Source organism: Tiliqua scincoides, chromosome 3 (genome assembly GCF_035046505.1).
Source record: "Tiliqua scincoides isolate rTilSci1 chromosome 3, rTilSci1.hap2, whole genome shotgun sequence".
Classification (NCBI taxonomy): Eukaryota; Metazoa; Chordata; class Lepidosauria; order Squamata; family Scincidae; genus Tiliqua; species Tiliqua scincoides.
The window spans coordinates 21,079,860-21,095,228 of record NC_089823.1 but is presented as its reverse complement, the minus strand read 5'-3'; the positions used below and the strand labels follow the sequence as shown (position 1 = coordinate 21,095,228).

At 41.5% G+C, this 15,369-nt stretch overlaps 1 protein-coding gene across 1 annotated transcript in view; it reads right to left on the bottom strand.

Annotated features, from left to right (window-relative positions):
- Window positions 1-2,627: 2,627 nt before the first annotated feature.
- The window catches only part of DDX10 (DEAD-box helicase 10), a 211,051-nt gene continuing 198,309 nt past the window's right edge, over window positions 2,628-15,369 (bottom strand). Inside the window, exon 18 of the mRNA XM_066620001.1 lies at window positions 2,628-3,202. Coding sequence (XP_066476098.1) covers window positions 3,028-3,202 — 175 coding nt within the window. The 3' untranslated portion in view covers window positions 2,628-3,027. The remainder of the gene's footprint in view (window positions 3,203-15,369) is intronic.

Here is a 15,369-nt window from a genome sequence, read left to right as displayed (position 1 = left end):
AATTCAATGCCACAAGAATGGTCTTGATCCAATAAATGAAGGCCCCCAAAAACACTCAACTTGGAAGTCCCCCTCCAATTTGATAAGGAAAATGTAGAGACTTATGGGAAGTGTAACTGAGCCACACATGCTTGGTTACTCACAAGTAAAGGACCCGTGGCTCCAATTGAAGGTCAGGCAAGGAGGCCACCACACAAGGAGGCCACCACACAAGGCCACAGAATGGCCCTGATCTGATGAGCATGGAACTCAGCCAAAGTTCCAGAAGGCAGTCCCCAACATAGTAAAAAGGATTTAAAAAGAGGCGTGATGAGGATTTTTTTAAATCTTGTAAAGCTAGGTGGGTCCTGACACTGTCATTTTAAAAAGTGGGTCCCAGTGTTAATCATTGTATTAAAGCTAAAACATGCCAAAATGTTTGGGAACCATTATTTTAAAGTTTACATGCTCCATTATGCCAAGTACAATTTCTGCACTGCAGCTTTCTCTTTCCTATTCTATGGCATAAGAAGCAAGTCCTCTGTTTCATCCTAAGGACACAGCAGCAGGGAGCTAAGCCCTCATCTGTCTCCCTTGCCCAAGTTTATCAAGGGTATTCCCACTTTTTATATGTGCTAAAAGATCTTTCAGCAAAGTGCAGAGCTGGTCAGCAAATTACTTTTACTGTTGATTTGTGAAGCTAATAGTAGAAAGGTCTTGAACTATTCTTATTGATTTTGCCATTAGAACCCTTTTCATCTTTTGCCAGTCAGGCAGGAAAGAGAAATGGCTTAAGTGTGGCTTTGAAGGATGCAAAAAAAAAGAAAAAGCGAGCAGCGTTTCAGCTGAAGCAAATAAACAGTTCTGGGTGAGATCAAATTATCCTCACCGTTAAATTAGGAACAGCACTGCTATTTTTGAACAGTAACGCGGTGACACTGAAATGTGAATTATTTTTGATTGCTATTGCATGTAATAATCATAGAGATCCCAATGCTAAGCTTGGAGAAAACTTCAGAATTGATATCTGCTTTGGAGTTAAATATAATTTACTCATTCGTAGATTCAGAATTGTAATTTAAAATTACACTCAATGTGTAAAGAATTTTTCTTTTTTTTTTTTGGCAGTTCTTCAGCCCCATCAAAAGCAGTACATTTCTTTTCTTTAAACATTAAAGAGTGTAGATTAATGAAAACATTACTTATTTGGCTGCATCTGCCAAGCCTTTTCCTGAAGTGCGATCATGATGCGCCACCCAAGTTGAAACAACATTCAGTTCTGTTTCACAAAATATTTCCATATTTCAGTCACGAGATAAATATAAATTACGAAGCAATGCATCAGAGACGGCACCTGCCCAAAAGGATTCCATCCCTGCGTAAAGTTGGTATCATTGTGCAATGGAAATTCCATTCAGTAATTTTGTCTGAAACCAGATTTCATGCATTAATCATCCTAAAGGTCATGGAAGAATACATCTGGTCACTTTCAAACGTCTTGACTTTCCCCTGCATGTTTATTCTACCTTCTGAATCTTCAGCCCAGTGACAACCATGTGTTCCACAGGTGAGCATGCAGATACTTTTGCATGCACTTGTGTGTGCGGTAGGTGAGTAGCTGCACATTGAACTAATCCCAAAACTGACATAAGAAACACACACACACACACACACACACACACACACACACACACACACAGAGGATTTTCCTAATTCCTTCCTTAAATGATTCCTTCTGCATACGTTTAGAAGAGGGCAAAGCAGCAGTACTTTTTAAATTCCCTTCTTCCCAATTCACTTTGGGATGATGCAGCATAAGGGTGCAGTCCAAGCTGCATCAGTGAATCTTCAACAGGAGTATTCTCTTTCCCTGGATCTGCCTCTATTCTTTCTTGGAACTTCTTCCTCTCTCACCCACACATCCTTTCTGGTGCCTTCTGTATCACCTTCTGTGGTGCATTTTTAAACTGGAGTTTAAGAAACATTGGCTTGCATGATCAAGAATTCAAGAACATAAAATCGGAGCTGCCCACTCATAAAGTCAACTGAATAACTTGCTTTGAATGGTGAATTGGGGTGAAGTTGCAAAACAGAATTGAACACCCTCTACCTGCCCATCTCCTTCTCACTTGTTTTCCTTATAGAATGAAAGAGAAGAGCATGGAGGGAGGCTTACCTCCTTCCACAGTGCCACAGTAAAAGAATGCAGCAATGAAGCTGAAATGAGGAGGTGTTGGCTGCCTCTGCAATCCTGCACCCAATCACTCTACATAAATCAGGAAGAGGTTCGCTTTCACCTCCTCTCCTCCTCCTACTCCCCACTGGCTGGAACTTATTGGTAAAAATCCTTCCCAGCCGGCCAGTTCTGAAGATGGAACAGGCAGCAGAATTTAGGTGTCATGCTGGCTTCTACTGGACCTGTACAAGGAACCTGATTTTAAAGCAAGAACACACATCTCCCAACGCAGATGTCCAGAGAAAAGTATGTTTACGACTGGTGTGAAAACGGTGTTTATCATTTGATACCAAACTGGAGAAGGAGGGTACATAATATATCCCAAGCTTCCAAATTTCAAATACAAACTAAGCTAATCACACAGTAAAACCATCTCTGATTTTATTTTGTAAGAAAGTTATATTAATCATAATGAATATTTTAAATTATTTATTTATTCATAAAGCCCTTTTTCATCTTAAATTTTCAACAATGTTATTGGAAACAGAAAAAGCTTATCATCTAGGTATACATCAAGGTCTCTGTTTATAAAACAATTTAACTTGCAACATTTTCCCCCCATCTGTGAAGTTTTGTCAGTGGTGGAGATGCCATTTATCAAAGGATCTGGTATACAGGAAAAGTTGAAAGATCCTTACATTGTCTAGAATCAGTCAGTCAATTTGGCCTTGAGCCACCCACAGGAAAGATCACAATCTCAGACAAAACTATGGTGCATGGTGTTGATCCACCAATAATACTGGCACTCAGTTGGCCTGCTGCTTCTGTGATAAGAGGTTTTGGAAATGGTTTTGGAATAAAGGGGGGGGGAATTAGCTACGACTGTTGAGCAGATGCAACACTAGTGCTTCATCTTCTGCAAGGGAAAGGCCTGTATCTAATGGTGCAAATGAGTCCTCTTGGCTGAGTTTCATCTTCTTTCTTTTTGGTGCCACTTCTGCTGCTGTTGTACTTCCTCCAGAGTGGTGCTTGCCAATTCCAAGCTCACTGTAGAAATAAAGCAAAGGCTCTTTTTAAAAATGTGCATTTAGGCCAATAAGCATCACGTAAACAAATAAGTCATTTTCAAATGAGGCAGATTTATACACAAATGGGACACAAACAGGTGACAGTCTTGAAAAGGAAAACCATGAGTTGAAGAGCTCTGAAATTCTAAATCAGAAAATGTTTTCAGAGTGGTGGTTTATATTAAGAAATTAATTGATAAGGATATCGCAAATCGTTAAGCCTCTTTCTGCTGACCCAGACAAATAACAAGAAACATGGATGAATTTACTATTGCTTTAGGTTTGGATTGTGCCTGGTCCTGATGGTGAACAACAAACATGATTGCATAGAATCACATATAAATTATATAATTAAAATGCTGGGGCTATGGACTATTTGCATAGACTAACTAATACTGTTAAGAGCCCAGTTGGCCCAGCTTCTTATTTCCCACTGCAGTCAACCAGATGCATTCGGGAGGCCCACAAGCCCAGAATGCAGGCAACAGCCCTCTCCCATTGTTGCTCCCCAGCAACTAGTATTCAGAGACATGGTACCACCAAGCATGGCAGTTCCATTCAGCAATCATGACTAGTAGCTGTTGACTAACCTATCCTCCCTCAATCTGTCTAATTCCCTTTTTAAAATCCAGGTGTGTGTTATATCTTATCTTAGCCCCCTCAAAACAGTATTCCAAACTCCCAGCTATAGGTGGCGTTTAGGAGAGCTGTATTAGTGGTCAGCTGTTCAGCTATTGATAAAACTTGGCAAAACAGGCTTGGTGGACAAGCATGATCCATCACACTGCTGCTAGGGTTAGTTGAACCATGCATGTCCTACTAATTTCTGAGTCCATTGGACTCTGCTTGTTCCTCCTTGCCTGTTTCTTTGCCCACCCTAGAATCTTCACACCATCCGCTTCTCTGTCCAGCTATATGCAAAGACATATGCATCACTTGGCAATGGGAAGAAAAAATTCCTCCCAGCTACTGCGACATCAAAACGAATGCTCTCTGTACTGTTCTTCTACACTGCCATTTACAGTTGCCTAGAGCTAAGGCTAGACCTAATGGATCCAAAATGGCAGCACTCATGATGCTCTGCTTCCAGATTCCAAATCAGTTTTGCTAATAGAATTATTAGGCCCAATTCTACATTCTCCAATATTATTAGGCCCAATTCTACATTCTCCAGCCAACGTTCTAGTGCATCTTCCACTGGCAATGAATCCTAATCCCCTTCCCGGGCCCAATCCTATGGCATGGGATCTAGCTAGTGCAGGTCTGAGTAGACCCCTCCAATACCACAGAGGCTTACCCCTAGGTAAGGGTATGATTTTTCCCTTACCCAGCACAGACTCCTGCAGGATACAGCAGGAGTCAGACACAAACACAAATGCAGCAGGATCATTTTACCACCATTGCACTGACTAGGTGGGGGAAAAACAGGACTGGGCTCTCATAGAGCTATTCCGATTCACTATGTATCTTTTAAAGAGAGTTAAGATGGCAAAATTTGAGCAGAGAGTATTGCTTGCAATAATCGAGCACTTCAATTTTCCATTGGAGACTGTTAAACTATTACCACTTTGCACTGGAAATTATCACGAAGACCTTGGCCAGTAGGCCCAGATTAATCCAGCATGACATACTGCATTTGTGCAAAATTCCAAGAATAACACAGATCATAATGGCATACTTTACACATAAGATAAGAAGTATTTATCCAGCATGCTTAGGAGTATGCAACCAGGTCTGAATGGAAAACAAGCTGCTGTTAGGGGCAAACACACACAAAAATATACAAAAGGCCAATAATAAAACAGCAATGTAAAATTACAGATTCTTTTTTTCTGCCCTGTGGATGTGTTGGCTTTATGCAGCCACTACATATATAACAATCTGAAATCCAAATTACATCCCAGGAGAAAAACAAAAACAAAAAACCAATCATATACGATCTTGTATCTTTAACAATATTACTGGCTTCATGAGAGCAACTGAGCACAAAAATCCTTTGTTGTTTAAGCGTCCCCTCCTTGCTGTTCTTAAAAAGCCACCATCTAAAATTTCTGACAGCAGGCTGCAATTAAACTAAGGCTGCAATCCTAAACAGACTTACTAGAAAGTAAGTCCCATGGAACTCACTTCTGAGTAAATAAACATGCTAAATAAACAATGCAGCATGTGTGCATGAATTGTAGCCAACTGAGGAGCGCAATCCATGACTAGTGATAGTGTCCTACTTGGTGCTCCAGTATCTCAGATCTCAGTTTTTTAGGGTTATAAAGTGGAGTCTATTTGCATCTTCTTGGAGAGAAGTGGAAACACCAGTTCAGTGTTTGATTTGAAAGCAAAAAGTTCCATGTTGTCCTAACACCAACCACAAGCAGTGAGCTGGACAGAGCCACAGACTGCAGAGAACTGGCTCAAGACCCTAACATCAAGTCTAAGTCCAGCACCAAGAATCTTGAGCCAGATCCATCTTAGGGGGGTGGGGTGAGGAAGATATCTTCACTACCATGCCACTGAGATAATGTATCTTCAGATCATGAGTCTATTTGCCACTGCAGAAAGCAGACCTAGCAAGAGATAATGGAGAGGCAATAAGGTCTCACAATTTAAGTCTTTAAGTCTCACAATTCTTTTTAAGGAGGCAGAGCTCAGTGGTAATCAGATCCAGGGTGTATACAGGCTCAGTTACCACCAATTAAGTCCTTCTCATAACAAAAGAGTCTTCTCTCTGAGAACTGTCTAGGGTCCTGAAGCTCTGATCACCCTAGCCTTGAACCTTGGAGTGGATTCACAGATCTGACCTGTTGGTTCATTACTCTTACTCTTCATTCCAAACCATTGTCAGTCCTGCTTCCTGTGGGCTCACGTGGACTAGACATCCATGCATTTTTCAGAACTTGTGAAAAAGGCTTGTAAGAATTTCAATTCACCCCATTCCTTAATTTCCAATCATCTTATGGTGAAATGATGGTATTCTCATGTTTCTTTTTCGAGGAAAGTAATTTTTTAAAACTATGTTTAAAGATATTCTTAGCAGGATCCTCCCCAATTCCAAATGACAAACACTTTTCAACAAACAATGCAAATCTGGGTAGATTTTAAAGAAGACTGTGGGTATTTTTCACATTGGAGGCACAAAAGTCCCAATTCAGATAAAGTTAACTCATTTCTGTCCAGTCCACAGGTGTACACATTTGATCCATGTTGCGTATATGCAATGTTGGGCAGAAATGGCTTAATCAGGAATTCAGTTCTCACTAAAACCAATACAGATGTTAGTTGTGACTAACTGCCACCTTGAGGCCATTTACAATGAAAGGAAAGAGTAGACATACTATAAATAAAAATAATTTAAAACCTATTGCTTTCAGTAGATGTTAGTCAAGTCCAAGGTGAACTTTATTATTATCTAAGACAGTTATTGTATGCACATATACTAGGGAGTCCATCCCACTGAAATCAGTCAAGCTCGCTTCTGAGTAATCATGCATAGAATAGCAATGTAAATACAATTACCAGTTAATTCCACCTTCTTCCATTAACTTTCCTGAATTGTCCTGAAGGTCTTCCAAACTAAGATGAAAGTTCCTGCCCTTCAGAAGAACTTTTTAGTACAAGTCTTCTAAGGTTGCAATCCAATACACACTTATCTGGAAGTAAGTCCCATTAAAAACAACTGGACTTACTTCTAAGAAGACATGCATAGACTTGCACAGTTAGGAGACTGGAGAGAGGGACAGTAGAGCCTCTGATTGCAACTGTGCAAACAGTACAGTCAAAGTGTTGAATCAATTTTTGAAGGATGTGACAATTCATTAAATATACAGATAGCTGGCAGCTATAAAGACTGTTCACATAATAGTTTTCCAATATTTTGGCCCATTCTAAGGCCTGCCAAGATGTGTCAACAGACAAGATGAATCCATACATTAGGGTATTTCAATGCATCAAGGAAATGAACCTATTAGTTTACACAGAAGCACAGAGGACTGATTTTCAGCTGTAAGAATTCTGTAAACACAAGGCAAAACAATAATCAGATGCTATATGGTTTGTTAAATTTGTTCAAGATTTTTAAGAGGGCAAGTATCTAGTGCCAGACTGTGAATTTCTCCAAATCTTCTGGTATAAAAATCATTCTGCACAATTCTCTCGGGTTAATCTGAAACCCACCTGCTGGTGCATGAAAGCATGGGTTATATATAATTATTTTGAGAAGGAGCATCCAAACTAGATATATACAGTAGCAGCCTAGCAAGAACAAATTTGAAATGCGTTTTGTTCAGCTCAGCTTTATTTATGCCTACTTCATTGCAAGAACAAATAACTGTGGGGCAACAGAATGCCTACTCTTATGAAACATCTAGAAAGGCATTAAAAAAAACACAAAACCCTAACATATTAAAATGTGAATTTGCTAGGCAGTATCAGCACAGCAAAACTTCATTCCTCAAATAAATAAAGTAGAAAAATATTTTCATTCTGGCTGTCACTGTCACATTAGATAAAATTAGACTTGCCTGTTTTTGCAGAGGGATTACAGGTGCACAATCCATATGTTCTGCCTACCTGTGCTGTTTTTGTCAACAAGACCACATCTCAAGCATCATCCGCTACCTATCTATTAAACTGAAGGATGGAACAGAAAGTACAGTAATTGAAGAAAGATCCATGTGCATCTGGAGATAGATGGTACTCCTACAAGAAGAGCATTATTAATTTATCACTGATCTAAGGCTTACATTTTTAAAAGAAGCATTTAGGCAGGTTCTTTGGAACCTAAATATAACACTATTTCTTTACCTTAATAATCTTAGCAACAACCCCGGAACCCAAATATTACTGTACCTATTATACTACTGGAGTACTGAGATGGGAAACTCACTGATGTAATTACAAGTTGTTGTGTGAAGCTCCGTCAGCAGCAGTCACTTGAGTGGCAGTTTACTAGTGAACCACCAGTTTTCACTGCTCAGGGCCACTGAACAGGGAAGGAGGAACGTGCATCTTCACAGGGAGACATCATAAGGAAGTAGCTGAATGACCAGAACTGCTACTTTAGCACTGTGCAGGGGCACCGCAGCCCCTGGTGCGGGCCACTGATATCATCATTTTTACCCCTAATTTGCATGGCAAACCTTTCAGCAGCCATGTGGCTGCATAGTGTTGAAGTAGCAGCCTGGCACCCTGTGGTAACGGCATGGGATCCCTATTTATCAGCACTGACACTCAAAAAATGATTGTGAAGCTATGATTGCGAGTTTCTGAACTTCTTTGCTCCCAGCCCTTTGGATGCAATGGATAAGAAATCAAAAACAAGTATTTACTGTATATTTTGATGCAAGGGCACAATCTGTTTGGAATGGGCATATATATGAAGCCTTACAAAGATACATTATATTTAAATCAGATTCACTGCAATAAAATTTCTTATCCACCTTGCCAATCACTAATATCACTGAAACTGATTTTTAGAACGAGGAGGAATACAGTTTGCCAAATTCGTCATTAGGGCACCTGTTCATAAGAAGATTAAAACATAGTATAGCATGAAGCAGAGGTCAGCAACCTTCTTCCATACAGGGGCTACACATTGGATCCTTCAATAGTAAGGATGCATGCACACTCGATACAATGTCTGAACTTCCTGATTAGGCCACTGAACTAAGAAAAAAAGAAATGGGCATGATGCTGAGAGATGCATGCCCAGACAGAGAATGATGCTCAAAGAAAGATTCTGCCTTTGGTCTGCTTACACTGTAAGCCTTACAGAGATAAAACGACAAATTTGAATTACCACTGTGGGCTAAGTGGATTTATCTTTTTAGGTTTACAGGCCAGATGTACAGATTTACAGGTTTACAGCTTCTTGTTGGACCAGACTCTCTTTGTGAGTCTGGAAAACATGGTAGCTGCTTTACCGATGCATTTGTTTAGCTCAGTATCAAGAGAAAGAGTGTCGGAGATCGTTGAGCCAAGGTACACAAGGTCATGGACAACCTCCAGTTCATGTGCAGAGATTGTAATGCAGGGAGGTAAGTCCATATCCTGAACCATGACCTGTGTTTTCTTCAGGCTGATCGTCAGTCCAAAATCTTGGCAGGCCTTGCTAAAACGATCCATGAGCTGCTGGAGATCTTTGGCAGAGTGGGTAGTGACAGCTGCATCGTCAGCAAAGAGGAAGTCACAAAGACATTTCAGCTGGACTTTGGACTTTGCTCTCAGTCTGGAAGGTTGAAGAGCTTTCCGTCTGATCTGGTCCGGAGATAGATGCCTTCTGTTGCAGTTCCAAAGGCATGCTTCAGCTGGACAGCGAAGAAAATCCCAAACAAGGTTGGTGCAAGAACACAGCCCTGCTTCACTCCACTTCGAATGTCAAAGGGGTCTGATGTGGAGCCATCAAAGACAACAGTGCCCTTCATGTCCTCGTGGAAAGATCTGATGATGCTGAGGAGCCTGGGTGGACATCCGATCTTGGGGAGAATTTTGAAGAGGCCGTCCCTGCTGACCAGGTCGAAAGCCTTCATGAGATCTATGAAGTCTATAAAGAGTGGCTGTCGTCGTTCCCTGCATTTCTCCTGCAGTTGTCTAAGGGAGAATACCATATCAGTGGTGGACCTGTTGGCTCGGAATCTGCACTGCAATTCTGGATAGACGCTTTCTGCAAGTACCTGGAGCCTCTTTAGTGCAACTTGGGCAAACAGTTTTCCTACAACGCTAAGGAGAGAGATGCCGCGGTAGTTGTTGCAGTCACCCCTGTCGCCTTTATACTTGTATAGCGTGATGATGTTTGCATCCCTCAAGTCTTGAGGTACTCCACCTTCTCTCCAGCAGAGACAGAGGATTTCATGCAGCTCAGTGACGATGATCTCTTTGCAGCACTTTAGGACTTCAGCAGGGATGCTGTCTTTTCCAGGTGCCTTGCCAAAGACAAGGGAGTCCAGGGTCACGTGAAGTTCTTCTAGGGTTGGTTCACTGTCAAGCTCTTCCAGCACAGGCAGGCACTCAATGTTGTTCAGCGCTTCTTCAGTGACTACATTTTCTCTGGAATATAGCTCTGAGTAGTGCTGCACCCAGCGTTCCATCTGCTGTGCCCGATCCTGGACGACCTCGCCTGTGGCAGACTTCAGAGGGGCAATTTTCTTCTGTGTTGGACCTAGAGCCTGCTTGATACCATCATACATCCCCTTGATGTTGCCCGTGTCAGCTGCTATCTGTATCTGGGAACAGAGCTGGAGCCAGTAGTCATTAGCACTTCTCCTGGCAGTCTGCTGGACTTTGCTGTGAGCAGCATGGAGGACCTGCAGGTTGCGCTCACTGGGACAGGCCTTGTGTGCTGCTTGAACTCTCCTCTTTTCTTCAATGACTGGTGTCAACTCCTCAGAGTGGGCTTCAAACCAGTCTGCTGCCTTGTTGGTCTTCTTGCCGAATATGGACAAGGCAGTGTTGTAAACGGCATTCTTGAAATGTTCCCATCTGTTGGATGCGTTTGTGTCGGCCGGGCCTGGAAGAGATTCCTCAAGCGCTCGTGCAAATTCCTCCACTTTTCTCTGATCCTGGGTCTTGTTGGTATCAATGCGAGGTCTTCTTCCTTTTTTATGTGATACAGTCGCTTTGCAGTTTCACTCTGCTGCACACCAGGGAGTCAGTGTCGCAGGCAGCACCCTGATAACTGTGTGTGATCTTGATGCTGGGAAGGTTGGAGCGTCTGGTGAGAATCAGGTCGAGCTGGTGCCAGTGCTTTGATTTTGGGTGTCTCCAAGAGACTCTATGTTGGGGCTTTGTGGATCTGACTCATGGGCCATTGGCTGCCTAGCCCAGCATAAAGTAAGAAAGCAGAAAATATACAATATCTTTAAAAGGCCTAATTTTAAAAAATGACACTTCAGCCATGGCAACTTAGCTTTGAAGTGAGCTGCCAAATACTTCTTTAAAAGTGAGGTGTGTCTCTCACCCACCAATTCCTCAATTAATCAAAATCCTAAAAATAAATCTGAAGCTTTTTAGAAATATCTTAGGAAGCTGGGACATTCAATATTTTTTAAATGAATCTTGAGAATAAATACTTAAGAAGCAAGTATGTCTCTTGATTATTCCTAACTATGTTAGAGCTTAGATGAGTTGAAAAGATGGCAGCTTGTTTGACACAAGAACATAAGAAAAGCCCTGCTGATCACTGTCAAAAGCCTATTCTCACCAGCTACATCTGGGAAGCCAGATATACGAGAAAGAGACATACCCTTCTCTCACCACTGCTCTCCAGCAGCAGGTGTTCAGAGGTACTGCTGCTGAATCAAGAATTAGCGCAGAGCCATTTTGACTAGTAGCCTTTGATAGTCCTACATGAACTTTCCAATTCCCTTTTTAAAGCTATCCAAGCTAGTGGCCATCACCACATCTTGTGGCAACAAATTTCATAACTTATGTCCCGTGTGAAGAAGTACCACCTTTTGACTGTCACAAATCTGTCACCAATAAGTTTCACTGGATGACTGCTGGTTCTAGTAGTGTGACATGTAGGGGGGAAAAAAGGATAGTGACATTATAAGCTCCCAAGACTTTTTTTTTCTTCTGAATGCTGGCTCACTTTATTGCCTTCTTTTATTTTCTGCTTTACCATATTAATAATGTATTTTAATGATTGTGATCTGGCTGTGAGCCACCCTTGTGTGCTATGAATAGAAAGGTGAGGTACAAATATATTTAATAGTTAAAACAAATAAGAAGTTTCTTTCAGAAAATAGGGGGAAGGTAACTTGGAGCTGGTGGAATACAAATGAAACCTCTTGCTCCATCTTTCCAGGGGCTACAGTAAGAATACCTTCCATGAAAGTTTTGGAAGTTAGACTGAGAGAAGTAAAATGGACATTTAAATGGTGCTAGTCACATTCTGGTCAGTCAGATTGTCCCAGAATAAGGCAGGATTAAAGATACAACAGCAAGTGCTGGTCTGGCTGTATGGTTTAGCTGCCTTTTCCGAAGGCAAAATATCATGGCTTCACCTTGGTGGAGACTGTGCCCCAATTCTCTCAGTCAGAATTAAAAATTAAAGCCATGGTCACCAGGGCAACTCCAGTATTCATAACAATGAGCTGTGGTCGCTTCTCCTAAAGCAGTGGTTCCCAAACAGTGGTCCATGGACCCTAAGAAGTGATCTGCAAGGTCTCAGGAAAAAAAAGATGATTGTCTTCTATCACTTCCAGCATCTCGCTGAGGGACTGGTCCACTAGAGAAGGTGGAGAGCAGACACCCGCAGCCACAGCTGGCACTTTCAGCATCTTGCCAAGTGAGTACTCCCCCAAGGACAACCAAAGAGGGCAGAGAACAGACTGCCAGCAGCCGGCACTGAAATGACAGCTGCAACTGTGGACAGTCCATTCTCTGCTCTCTCTGGTGGTCTGTGGGGAAGCGCTCACTTAACAAGACCGTGAAGGACCACCAGAGAAAGTGGAAAACAAACGGCCTGCAGCCAGCACTTCCAGTGTCTCACCAAGTGCTTCTCCACAGACTACCAAATTTAATTTTTTTTTTCTGAATAGGGGTTGCACTGTTGCAAAATTTGCCACAATTCCAAATTTTGCCTCTGTGTTCTGTGGGCTTCTAAAGGTTGGGAACCACTGTCCTAAAACATACAATCTTTTGATAATTTTTTTTTAAAAATACAGTACACTGAAATACATTTTAACTTTCTTTAAGCACGTATACAGAATGGCTACCCACCACTTTCACATATGGGGTAAGTTAAAAACTCATAAATAAGGTTAGTGCTGGCAACAAACATCCTTGCTTCAACAAGGCTTGACATATAAACTTACATACAGTCAGTGGCATAGCTCTGGGAGGGGGCGCTAAATTCGGAGAGGTGCTGTAATGAGCTAAGTAAGCTCTCCCATGGCTCTGATGGCGAGTGGGAGGGGCTACTTACACAGCGTGTTGCAGCACCTGTAGTACATCGCCACCACAGCTACACCACTGATTGCAGTTCAAATTGCTAGCTTCTTTTAAGGAAGCTGGCCTGCTAGCATAATGCTGGACACAGAATTTAGGAATAACCTGTCCCCTAAGAATTGGTGTTTTGCTAATCGAGGACACTGTGCTGCAAACTACACTTGCACATTTTAATTTACAAGGCCCTGGCAAAAATGCTAATGAAGATTAATTAATTCAGACCCTTCTACGGAGCCCGGGCACTGCTTCCTCCTCATTCGGTGTCAGAATGTTGACTGCACACAGTGGTAGTAATGAAAATATATTGTGTGTGGTGTTATTCTCGTCTCCAGTCACTTTACTTAACAGTCATTGAAAAAGTTCTAACAACAGATTTTTAAAAACAACCGGAGAAAAGATGTATCTGATTCTTGATAGGTCCAGGTGCCCTAGAATTCAAAAGACTGGATACAGAACAGAAGGATAAGTAGGACAAGAGATAATTAAAATGGAGATCACTGCACAGAATGATTTTCCTTAACTGAGTTTCCTTAACTGAGTTAAATGGCCAGCTAAAATAAATAGCCTGTTCTATTCCCCTACTAATGTTATTAGATTCTATGTATGATGTTACAGTACTAACACTAGCTTATTGGTGCCTCTTTAAAATCATTTGTAATGTGTTTGGCATCAGAAACAGTTTGTTAAAATGTTGTACATTTATGGTCCCAATTCAGCAAAGAGTTAGGCACTTTTAGGCCAATAAAATCAATGGGTTTAACAGCCCAATCCTATGCCCAGCCACCAGCACAAGATACAGCGGCACCAACATGGCTCCTGCAGTATCCTGCGGGGCTGAGGCAGTCACCAGATTCTCTTCAGGGTAAGAGAAGAGATATTTCCTTACCCTGTGTGAAGCCCAGGCAGCCTCAATGGGTCTCCTTGGAGCTGACGTGCAAAACCAAGGAGGCCCATGTAGGGCTCTGCAGCTTGGGAGGGGGCACAGAACAGGGCAGCCACCTCTGCTGCTTTCACCACCCCCTCCTGGGCCTGATCCTCCCTCCCTTTCTGCCTTTCAAATCACAAAATCTGCAAAAAAATAAAAACATTTTCAAACACCCCTAGTCATTGGTTACAGCAGACTTGGGACATAACACTAATGATTAATTTTAAGCTGACTTATTATAACCATCATAAAGAGGAAAAATACTTCAGACAAATTTGTTGAAACTTGAGTCTGGTTAATTACTGGAGTAGTATCAGGATATTTATCCATATTTTATTGTTGACTTAATTTTCAAGTTACCAAAAGTGAATCATGTACTCTTGATATATACTTTTCTGGTGTTTGTACATTTGCATATGTAAAATAAAAATTTAAAAAGGAATGCCCAGGGTCAGCAGGAATCACAAAGGTGCGAACTCTTCACTTTCCATAACAGAACTAGAAGCACACAGTCACACCAATGTAGTTATTTTGACTGGATATAATCCAAAGGAGAGAGATGTTTGATGAACAAATATAAACTCAAATTAGCAAAAAAGTTGCACTTCAGGCTTATCTTCCTAAAAATGAATTTACATGTTGATCCAATGGGCTTATGCTGATATATACATTGGCAGTGCTGAGGTACTCCTGCATTTTGTGACCCTGAACTACTCTGCCTTGTTATCCCCACTCTAAACATGGAAGTGAAGGTACAGCAGGTATTACACCTGAATTCTAAACAAGTTACTTGGGAGTAGAAATGTTGGTGAAACTCTCTGCAACCAGGTTTGTATTCAAACTTTGGGGGCTCTTACCACATTTGCTGATTTGCTTTTACACTTCTTTATTTTTTGTATTCGAAATGGTTTTAGTTTGTTATTTCCTAATATGGTGATTGGTTATTTTTCAAACAAAAAAAACCTCTTTGCTTGATTTTGTGTTTGTTTGCATGTGGTGATATGAGGATTTGTTGTGAGTTGTCTTCTTGGGCATGTGATTAAGAAAGAAAGGTATAAAAATAAGTAAATAGATTACCATGCTACTAGCTTTGATTATTTCCTCCTGATTTTAGAAATGGGCTATGTCAGAATGCCATATGCAAGGGAGGGCACCAGAATGAGGTCTCTTGTTAGCTGGTGTGCTCCCTGGGGCATTTGGTGGGCTGCTGTGAGATACAGGAAGCTGGACTAGATGGGCCTATGGCCTGATCCAGTGGGGCTGTTCTTATGTTCCTCCAA